Source organism: Coffea eugenioides, chromosome 3, assembly GCF_003713205.1.
Source record: "Coffea eugenioides isolate CCC68of chromosome 3, Ceug_1.0, whole genome shotgun sequence".
NCBI classification, from domain to species: domain Eukaryota; kingdom Viridiplantae; phylum Streptophyta; class Magnoliopsida; order Gentianales; family Rubiaceae; genus Coffea; species Coffea eugenioides.
The window spans coordinates 37,807,673-37,819,432 of NC_040037.1; the positions used below are offsets into that span (position 1 = coordinate 37,807,673).

The window sequence follows — 11,760 nt, forward strand, 5'->3', positions numbered from 1 at the left end:
AAACTAAAAAATCAATCTTGAAAGCACAATTCAAAGATGCACTAGTGTTCTGATAGGTAAGCTTATTTATTCATCTGAAACAAGAAACAGAAAATATCTGCGTAGATTCTGATGGCAACAAAACGAAATCAGGATTTACTCATCTTTGACTTCAACTTGGCACTGTATTATCTGGCCTGATAAAGTTCACAAAGAACTCCAGGTGCACAAACGCATGAGAGCTCAAACTAGTGGAATTAAAATGCTAATAGCCTGTAGACTGAGGTATATACTCTATGTACAAAGGGATGGTCAAAGGAACCTGAGATCATTCACGAGCAACCAAAACAACCTGTTTCCCGACATTGCGACCACTAAACAGACCAACAAGGGCAGCAGGACCATTTTCAAGGCCTTCTGCAATGTCTTCTACGTAGGTGATCTTTTTTTCTCGGATTTGAGGTAGTACAAGGTCCAGAAACTTCGGATAGAGGTGAAGGTAATCAAACACAGCAAATCCCTCCACTCTAAGACGCTTGAAAAGAATAGAAGCCACGTTATATAGTCCTTCAGGTTTCTCTAGGTTGTATTGTGAGATCAGTCCACACACAGCAATTCGTCCATGCATTCTCATGTTGAGAAGCACAGCATCCAACATCTTTCCCCCAACATTTTCAAAGTAAATATCAATTCCTTCAGGGAAGTACCTGCAAAAGAAATTCAATCAATTAAGTTATATCCACGCTTACTGCACTCTAACTAGGCCATTGCGACCTTGAGGGAAATCCATGTTTCTATGCATAACAATTAAAAAGTTAAGGCAATCATGACAGTCACTAGACACAATGGAAGAAAGAGGAACAAGTACTGCTTTTGTATACAAGTAATGTCAATCAAATCTAAAAGTTTTCATTATATAGGTATTTCGGTTTCTATTGTATTACTGTCCATGGATAGAAAATTGAAGGGCAACATTCAAAGTCATTCCACAAAGGGACACCGGAAAAATAAAATGCGATTCTGACAGCTACTTGTTATAAACTTGGACAAGACTGGAGAGCAGCCTTCATAGTTATCCTGTCTTTATTTCTGGCTCTTGTTAATTTTAATCTTTTGTTTTCATTTGGGGTGTTCCTCTGCTCCTCATTCCAAATGAATCATAGGCCTCTTGTATATGCAGTAGAAAAAGTTTGGTTAAGCATATTGTTAACACTGCTTAGCGAACAGAAAACAGGTATTGTAGGTGGCATTCCTGCAGCTGTTGCTTTAAGTTCTCCCAAATCAGTATGATCTGTAGTCAGACTCTTACGAGTAAGCTCGGTAATTTGACAGCACAAGCTGGTTTGGCCTGCTCTAGATAACCACTAAGAGTACAGTTAGGACAGCAGCAGTTGATGAACGCTACGTGTGTTGATCTGCAACCTGATCTAGTCAGAAACCTGATCAGGCTAATAATTCCATCTTGCTTCATTTCAGACAAGAGTGCCTGACTGATCTGGTTCTTTTGCTTGCTTCTAAATTCTGAGGACACCATGACAATCTAAGTTCTTTGCCATCTATATTACATCCAATTTTCACTGTCATAGCTCACAAAATCCTGGAAACTTTAAATGTTCTTTGAGATTTCCCTACTAAAAATTTGGTCAGATACCTCAGAGATGTCGAACATATATGGCACATCTTATAGTTGGAATGTAAGATGTCATTACAGAGCAACTGAGGAGAACAAGTTTGAGAGATAGGCTACACAAGATTTTGGCAATTATTGCCTCTAGCTATGGCAAGATAGAAATAATAGATTTTTTAATACTAAAAAGAAATCACCCAATTAGGTACTTGAAAAGATTTCTAGTTTAAAGGCAAACAAGTTACATGAGATGGATACCAGAATACTGGATGCTTGTGGAAAGGGGAATCTCTCACCAAATTGGGGCTTTTTACGAGAAACTTTGGTTGCTTGGATTCTGGAATTTAAGCAAGAAGCTACAGTGTCTTTTTGAATAGCGGGACTCCACTTACCCCATAGATGACTCCAATTACAGAGTCTTTAACCATGCACTTAGAACCATGTACTTTATTTGCTTTATCCCTTAACAGAACACAAGATTTTACAAGAGAAAGACAGGAGAAAACCTTCATGAAAGTCTAATATTAGATTTGCTATGATTTTAGTCACAATCTTTCTCAAGCAGAAGAAGTTGCGAGGCTAAATGATCTCAAACTATGGTGAAAAAGTGGGTGCATTGAAGATAATTATTGCACACGAATTTCCTAGAGTGCTCTTAAGGTAAAGCATTATAAAAAGCTACCACTGGTATAAAAAGTATGTAATTAACAATTCATTCTCAGAAGCTTTAAACACATAATTAGAATATGTTAATGTTAGGCAATGATGATTAGAATGTTGCATACCTTTTCAAAGCTGCATCCAAGTCCTGCTCCTCTTTATAATTGAAAGCATCATCAAATCCAAACTTATTCTTCAGAAGATCAACCTTGTCAACATAAATTTAAAGCGGAAGTTAGAACACATATATGAATCAAAAATATTATTAGCTGGACGAAGACAAATACAAGGTCGAACTGTAGAGTGTGGAATAAGACCAATATCAGGATGAAAAGTTACTCAAAATCAACAACCAGGTATTGAGTAATGCATGAGATGCTAAATGGGATTTCGACCCAGAATGAAGCCAGTGGCCAAACATGAAAACTCAGAAGCACATGACCATCTGCCCTGACATGGATGACAAGAAATTCTGGAATTTGCAATCAAAATTCAAAGGCTGCTTTTAATTACATGAAATTCCAATTATATGAAAGACTATGTAGCAGGTTGCAGAGCCAGACACAACATCAGGCCAAAAAGGTAAAAAATGCACGAAATATTGAACTTACTCTGCAGTAGAGAACCATGTGTACACTTGGGTTCTCAAAGGAAACAACTGTCAGAAATGGTCCTAAGGTAGAGGTGGTCTAATATACCTTGTGGTCTGTACAATAAACAAAAAAGCAACATTCAACTTGGAAGAAATAAGAAGTAATTAACTTGATATACCTTTTCTCTACTTCCAGCACTTCCTACTACATGGCACCCTGTCAATTTTGCAAATTGTCCAACAAGCTGGCCAACAGAACCAGATGCTGCAGATACAAATACTTTTTCTCCCTTCTTTGGATTGCAAACCTCAAAGAGTCCACCATAAGCAGTCAAACCAGACATACCTTCAAAACACATAGTGTTAATATCAATTGAAAAAATGCTAAAGGATTATGTGATGCTATTTGTTTAGGGTTCCTTTACTGCTACAGATGAATAGCTGTCTTTTAAGAAAAACACTAGTTCTTGTAATAATGAAAGTCTTTTATGAAGAACTAAAGACCCTGGAAAGTTAACATCCTATCATTTGCCTGTTATTGTTGATTGAACCGTATCAAAGCTGGTTTGTCATGCACTAATGCAGTCCTAAGATGAGGTTTAAAATAACCAAGGGATGCATATATCCTTCCTTTGAAAAGGAAAAATAATAGCCATCCCAATTATGGGATGAAACTAAAGGAGCCGCGGGCTAGAGGGTGGTTTCAGGACATGGGAGGGGAAAGATTTTAGAGTTATTTAGGTACTGCTTTTCGTGGAGATATATCTTTAAATTCCTCATGGGATTCCTGAAAAGCAAAATTTCAATTAACATGTCTTCATATCTCATGTCCTATCTTTTGGTCGAGAAAACTTTATTTGTCTTTCAAATTTAGATTGATACTTGTACAACTAGTAGTTGCACGTCTTCATTGTCTTAGCAAACTCAAAAAAGTGTGAGCTGAACCACAAATGTTGAGTAGAGAAGGTTCAGTACCCGCTTTCACTTTTCCTAGGGTAAACATTATCAGGGTATCACTGAAATTTGAAGTCCAGAGAACTTGGTGAGCAGAAAATTCAGTGGCTGACCATGAAAGACGATGAAATGCTACCACTAGTGCAAAAACACACCCAAAAGAAGAACATCATGGGAAAACGCACAACCACATAATATGCATGAAACACAATAGCACCAGATGACCACACACTGGAAAATGAAATTTCATGAAACTGAAAAAGAAATGCAAAAGTTCACAAGCATCGATTTTGCATGCACAGAAAAAGTCACCTGAAAACATAGTTACCGAGTTTTAGTTCTCAAGGTTATGCAAATCAAATTTGGATTATTATACAATTTTCAGCTACATCTCCAATTGCAAAATGACATCACTCAGCAAGTGTGGAGCTCACCTAGAAGTCCAGTGTAATGGGAAAGGGGTACATCTGTATGCTCAATCTTGAAAAGAGAATCAGGTTCTGTTATTAGACTATATTCCTCCCATCCAGTTATACCCCACACCAAGTCACCCTTCTCGAACTTTGGATGCCTTGAATCCACTACTTTAGCTACCCCAAATCCATTTATTGTCTGCAAATTATCACCATTTCAGTAAAACAGATACAAACATAAAATTTCAGATACATCAGTTGTCAAAAATGCAACAAAAAATCATTCTATTCAATGCTCTACGATAAATATCAGCCGACAGATCTGATGGTGAGGAATAACAAATTCTGTTCAAATGAGAAGTTTCCAAAGAGGTTTACAAAAGAAAAAGAAGTTTTATTACCTTAATTTTCATTTATTCTAACATCTTGAACTTCATTTTTTTTTTTTTGGCAAGATAAGTTTGAGCATATTCCTAGGAGTTTAGATTCTCAATTGACATGTAAATTGTCATCAAACTTAGAAAATTGAATAATGTTCCTCAATGACGAAAGATAAACAAAATCATAATTTATTGGAAGGTCGATTTGGCCAAGAAAAATGCATGTACTGCAGTTAGTTACTAACAAATTCAGGAAAAGTGCTAGACCCTATTGAAAGGTTTCCCTCCATCAGAAACTTTTTAACCTTACCCTGATTTCTGAAGAAGCCCTTTTAGCTATTAACCAATTACCTCTAACAGAAGACAATAAACACAATAAACGATGCATTCAACTTCCACGCCACAATTATTGTCTATATCGAGAGATTATGATAGGATAACAATAACATAGTATTACAAACTTCAAACACTGACAGCAGGAAGGAAAACTATACTTACAGAGCCAAGGGAGAAACGAGAGAATTCCGCCTCAAGAGAAGAATCTGATTTTTGCATGAGCAAGCTCAGGTAAGGATCACAAGACAAGTAGAAATTCTTAACCAATACCCCCTTACTGGAGCTTTCTGGGACTTTCAAGCTCATGGTGCTGTCTGTTTTGATGATGAAATCAGAGTCTTTTAGGAATCCAGTTGCATAGTTTTTCAACAACACCTGCTTGTTCTTCACCACCTCTGCTTCTTCTGCCATTGCAGCACTTTAGTTCAGTATGGACCTGGCACTTTGGAGCAGCAAAGTCTATCCAGCTGATACACTTGGGACTGTTTGAAGAAGGCTTTTTCTGGCTTTTATAGGAGAACATAGAACAAAAGTCTTGATGTAAGATATGACGTCTTTAATACTGTCAAGAACAGGTAGATAAGAAAGCAGGATGACAAATGATTGCGAGTCTCAATTTACCTGCAATTGCTTTAATTCCACGACAACCAATTGTCAATTAATAAAACTTAGGGCAAATTACATTTTACCCCCTGTAATTTAATATTTTTTACATAACCCCCTAATAGTTTTAAAAACTATACATAATCCCCTCATAATTTAGATTAAAGTGTCAAAGTGACGAAAATAGTCATTCGTAACTGAATTTCTAAAAATGTCGAAATTACCCTTATAAATACATGACATATTAACCTCGTATGATTCTATATTTTACTATATAACCCCCTTATAGTTTAATATTTTACCATATAACCCCCTTATGGTTTTTAAAATATACACATAACCCCTCTTGGTTAATAAATAATTTTAAACTTTACATAAGGGTATTTTTTGACATTTTAGGTGACTCCGTTAAGAATGATCATTCCCGTCACTTTAACACTTTAATCCAAACCATGAGGGGATTATGTATAGCTTTTGAAACCATATGGGGGTTATGTAAAAAACGCTAAATCACAGGGGGTAAAGTGAAATTTGCCCTAAAACTTATATTCTTATTTGTACATTTTCTGAAAAGATATTTGTTTTGGATAGATGGGGTCGAATAGGCAAGGTTGAACTCGATTAGACTTGATTAGACATGACCACAAGATATTTGTTTTGGGTATGTGAGCTCAATCAGGCTTTGTTGAACTCAATTAAATTTGATTAGACATGAGTCCAAGTACAAGTTCGAATTTAAATTTAATTAAAAATTCAACGAGCTTGAACTCAATTATTTTAATTTGAGTTGAACTCAAATTTTGACTCGACTCGAGTGCATTTCTATTTTTGGACTTTAATCATATGTTATTACCTTTTTTCCTTTATTTTTTTTGTTGAGAAAATATATCACTATTACCTATTTCAAATTATAGTTACGTTTGTGATACCGTATATTTCCAGAAATATTTTTGTACATAGTCTTTGACACCTATGAACTAATCATGAAGAAGATAGCATTATAAATTTATAAATCAATCCATAAGCCTTAATAGTTGGAAGCATCGTCAAAAATCAGGAACTAAATACTCAATGTCTTTAAAGATTGATATTGTTCATTCTCCTATTCAATGATTGATTGAGCTGTCACCCTTGAACCCCTTAGAAGGATGTTTAGATCATGCAAAATTGACAGAAATGATAGGGGTGGAATTAGAAGCAACAAAGTGTCATAGTTATCGACTTGGGGGTAGCTTTTGCTCGGATCCATTGGATCTGGAAGCCTCCTGGATCAAGATGTTTGGCTACCATTGAAAATTGTGGGCCATTAACAAGGCGTTGTGGTAACTTTACCAATCCTCATTTGTGACATTATCAATTCATTTCAAAATATATTATTAAAAAAACTCATTAGTGGATAGATAATATATTTTAATTCCAATATTACCCATTTCTTGTAAATCATTTTCGTTCCATAACAAATCTAATTAAAAACTCGATCGATATAAGTTTTTGATTAGGAATTACAAGGCGTTAACAAGGTTGAAAATCCTATTAATAATTTTCGTGTTATTAGTCTACACGAGAAATATAATAAAATATTAAGATTCTAAATAATTTGGAAAATCCAAAAAGTTATCTAAGAATTTTACAATGACGAACATAACATTTTGCACTTTAAAAGCACCTCAAATAAGTTTCTAAATATATAGTTAAGAATTTAAATTTTCCAAGCCACTGATATAGACAAAAAAAATAGAAAATTCAAAAAACTTGCACATAATTCATAAATCTTTAAATTCATCCACAAGCACCTTTTGAATAAAAAAAATAATTTTTCTCATTGACAAAAGTCTCAAATGAGTTCGTAAACATGAACATTTTTATCTTTTTTTTTTCCTAGTTTTGAAGCCATCAATCCAAACAAGAAATTTAAAAAACTTTAAAAGCTATCTGAATTTGAAAAACTCCTCAAATTGATCGAAAACACTTCACAATAAAGGAATAATCTTTTTTTTTTGTCTTGAAAACACTTTGAATATATTCTTAAAATCAAAATTTTTTATGTCAAAATACCTACTGTTATATTGTGTTTATCAAAATTACACCTTTATACAATTTGTCTTCATTTTCAACTTTTATTACATACTTCTAGTTTTGAAAAAAAAAAAAGGACAATGAAGGGCATTTTTGGAATGAAAACATCTTCTCTATCCAAAAATGAGTTTTTAAAATAATACATCTTGAAATGGGTTGACAGCGGTACATTAAACGTAAGGGATGCAAGTGATATTCTTCAAAATTAAGAGGGTGCTAAGTGAAATTGATAAAAAAACTCAAGGGATGTTTCTGAAATTATCCCATTCTTAAAACTTATATGTTGTACGTACATGTACAGGTTTATTATTTGTTGTTGTACTTTAAACTTTAGATCGAAATAATTGTTGATTTTTATAATTAAAGCTATAGTTGAATATTTGCCAAAGTTTGTCCTTCTATCCCAATTTGTTGTAAAATTATTGTTTTTGTAAAAGAAAAATGTGAATAAACAAATGGGCACTCGACGGTCCCCACTGGGGTTTAGCGTAAGATAAGATCATGAATTTAGCCTCGAAATTGGGCTCAATTCATGGCTAAGAGTACCACGGCAGACAGATATATAGGGACTAATAACACTTTGCCCCCTAAATTTTAGAAATAATCACATTTTATTATCCTCAACTTTAAAAATATATGTTTTACCCTCGATAAAGACTAGTCAAAAAATAAAAATACCAAAAAAAAAGTGATTGTAATGATATTATCTATAATTAACTGTGATTTTCCTTTCATTGTTAAAGGATATACATCCCCTTTATATTATCTACTATGCAAAAATATCAAACTAATAACTTTTTTTAAAAAAAATTTTGGATTAATTTCACTTTGTCCCCCCAAACTTTGGACAATTACCTACTTCAGTTCCTAAACTTCAAAATGGGATACTTAAGTCCCTAAACTTATAAATACCTCCCACTTAAGGAAAATTGTTAACAAATTGATAGGGTGTTAATTGTTAGTAATTATGTTGTTAATTTCCCTTTTATTCTTGCCAAATATTGTTTTAATTATTAATATTTACTTATATTTGGTATTGGGACTTAATTTCAGGAACAAAGCAGAAAATTACCAAAAAGGAGGGACTTTTATGGGAAATGGAGACTTCTAAGGACCTTGGACTCTTGAATTGGTGGGGACCACAAGCTAGTGAAAGGCATTTAGTCATTTTGGCCTTTCAAAGAAAGCAACGTAGAGAGACTTGGACCAAGAAGTAATTTGGAGGCTTTGTCCACATGTGTGGGGACCACAGGAAATAGCTTTTAGGCTTCTTTCTTTTGGCTTTTTAAGGGAAGACGTACAGAAGCAAAAGGAGATCTTTTTTTTTTAGACGGCTCTAGTTTAGCTTTCAGGATAGCTTTAGTTTTTCTTTCTTCTCACTGGCCTCTGACACACGCCAGGTGTTTGACAATATTTCCCAACGGGAAAAACACCATTTATCCCTTGTTTTCTGGTAAAAAACCGCAATGCCTTTGCAATCCATTAATTCGTGTGGTGATTTAATTATGCGGCGTGGTTAAGCCTTCCTTCTAGCCGAGGGATCAACTGACGAATTGGTTCAACGTTTACTGTGAGATCTAAACCGTTTTTAATTATTTTCTTCATTTATTGGTATTTATATGTTCCCTGATTTTAATTGTTATAGCCTTATGTATGATTGATTAGTGCGCAATAATTGATTATTCACGTAGGCTATTTTGCTAAATAGAGGTAATTGAATCCGTAATTGTTCGTTATCTCTACCTTAGTAGCAACTGGCGTAATTGGGATTATGTCAGGGGAGCATACGATCTAGCTTAAACAAACCCTCGTAGCGTGTTTGTTAGTTAGGATTGGGCCTTTCTAATTATTAATGCAATCTAAAAATTAAATCCTACGGTCGTACCTATGATTTTTTTTGGGTTAGAGAAATAGCTAACGGTCGTACCTTAGCTATCGATAAATTAAGGAAGGGTTGGTTGTTTAGCGCGTGCGAGACAACTATAACCAATCTATTAATAAATGTTGGAATTATCTGTGATTCGATGATCAGTGCATGAACCATTTCTGAAGTGTACCCTTGGCTAGAGTTTCTCCAATTATTTCTTCAAATTAATTATTTTCTGCAGTTACTTTATTTTTAGCATTTAATCGTGAAAACCCCCATTTGTCTTGATTCGAAAAGGAATAAATTTCTCTCCAGTCCCTGAGGAGACGACCCTGCTTACCACTGTCTACTAGTTAGTGAATTCAGTTAAATAATTAATTCAAGTATATCGGATTAAGCAAACTCTTCGGGAAAGGTGAATCAAGTAACCCATTGCACACCTAGAGTCCCTGCTCCAGTACTAGAATTGATTATTGACTGCTTCAGGTGGTAGTTAGGTTTTATTTATTATTATTGCACAGGTTCGGCACCTGTCAATTTTTGGCGCCGTTGCCGGGGACTGGCGTCTGAATTATTTGTTTCTTTTTTAATTCAATTTTTTTATTTATTTTATTTTTTCTTGGTATTTTTTGCTAGTTTATGCCCCGTTCTTCTCGCACAGGTGAATTGATATACGATCCTGAGGTTGAGAAGGCAGCGCGTAGGCGAAGACAAGAACCCAAGAGACGAAAAGAAGGGCACTTATCTTGTGCAAACGAGTCAGTAGAAGACGAATTTAGCATGGCCAACACCCAGACATTAAGGGAGCTGGCTACCACAGACCTGACTCATCAGCCCTTGTGCATCACGTTCCCAACTCTGGCTGAAAATACTTCTTTCGAGCTGAAATTGGGGTTGATTCAGCTCCTGCCTTCGTTCCATGGTCTTTCTGGTGAAGAACCCCACAAACATGTCAAGGAATTCGAAGTAGTTTGCTCTAGCATGAAACCTCCTGGGGTCACTGAGGAGCAAATAAGACTGAGAGCCTTCCCCTTCTCTCTCAAGGATGCAGCGAAGGATTGGCTATACTACCTACCTGCAGGTAGTATCACCACGTGGGCACAATTGAAAAAGAAATTCCTCGAAAAATTTTTCCCTGGATCCCGGGTTGCGAGTTTGAGGAAGGAGATTTGCAGCATCAAGCAGTACTCCGGGGAGTCCTTGTACGACTATTGGGAAAGGTTCAACAAGTTGTGCACTAGATGTCCACAGCATCAAATTAGTGAACAATTGTTGATCCAGTATTTCTATGAAGGGCTCCAGTCAACTGACAGGAGTATTATTGACGCTGTGAGTGGAGGAGCCCTGGCAAATAAAACACCGAGAGAGGCATGGGAGCTCATTGAAGCCATGGCAGAGAACTCTCAGCAGTTTGGCTACCGTGAGAGTAACCCCCCTCGAAGGGTTAACGAGGTAGAGACGTCATCCATACAGCAGCAACTGTCAGAGTTGACGTCTGCTGTCAGGCAATTAGCCATGAGGGACACACCGCGAGCGAAGGTGTGTGGCATCTGCACTAGCATGGATCACTGCACGGACACGTGCCCCATTTTGCAAGAGGACGGTACGGAACATGTAAACATGGCCGGAGGCGTGCTCGCGCCCCGCAGACAGTATGACCCGTATTCCAACACATACAACCCCGGTTGAAGAGACCATCCCAATTTCAGTTATGGGAACCGACCGCAAAATTCACTCTCAAATCGCCCACCAGGGTTTCAGCAACCATGGCAGCAAAAGCCTCAACCTTCGTCCGCAAATTCAAGTAGCTCTCTGGAGGATATTGTCAAGAGTCTGGCTACGACTACCGCCCAGATCCAGCAAGAGACTAGACAGCTCCAGCAGGAGACTAGGTCATTGACCACGAATATGGCTCAACTCCAGCAAGAAACTAGAGCCTTAACCCTGAGCACCACGCAGTTCCAGCAGGACACCAGAGCAGGCATGAAGGATATAGATGCTCGAATAAGCCAATTGGCCACTGCGATAAATCGCCTGGAGTCCCACGCTCATGGAAAATTGCCATCTCAACCCGAGGTGAATCCTAGGAATGTAAGTGCTATGACACTGAGGAGTGGCAAGGAACTGGAAGAGCCTAAAGTGAAAAATTCAAAAAGCAAAAGTGAGGAGGAGATAGAAAAGGAAATTGAAGAGGAAGGATGTATCCGAGAAGATCCTAAGGTAACCTTCACTTCTCCACCCACTACTACATCTAACTTACCTCCTTTTCCTTC

At 36.5% G+C, this 11,760-nt stretch overlaps 1 protein-coding gene across 1 annotated transcript; it reads right to left on the minus strand.

The window, feature by feature from the left end:
• Nucleotides 1–37: 37 nt before the first annotated feature.
• LOC113765521 (2-alkenal reductase (NADP(+)-dependent)-like) lies at nucleotides 38–5,433 on the minus strand. Its single transcript, XM_027309738.1, has 5 exons — nucleotides 5,104–5,433; nucleotides 4,247–4,424; nucleotides 3,038–3,204; nucleotides 2,392–2,474; nucleotides 38–686 (listed from the first exon to the last, which is right to left on the minus strand). Exons 1-5 carry the CDS (start codon nucleotides 5,350–5,352, stop codon nucleotides 308–310), a joined length of 1,056 nt encoding a protein of 351 aa, XP_027165539.1. The 5' UTR covers nucleotides 5,353–5,433; the 3' UTR covers nucleotides 38–307.
• Between the last annotated feature and the right edge of the window lie 6,327 nt (nucleotides 5,434–11,760).

Coding starts and splice junctions, on each gene's coding strand:
- LOC113765521 (XM_027309738.1), bottom strand. CDS start 5,352: ATGGCAGAAGAAGCAGAGGTGGTGAAGAACAAGCAGGTGTTGTTGAAA. Junction 4,425..5,103: donor CTCGTTTCTCCCTTGGCTCT/GTAAGTATAGTT, acceptor GATAATTTGCAG/ACAATAAATGGATTTGGGGT. Junction 3,205..4,246: donor CCATTACACTGGACTTCTAG/GTGAGCTCCACA, acceptor TGTGTTTTGAAG/GTATGTCTGGTTTGACTGCT.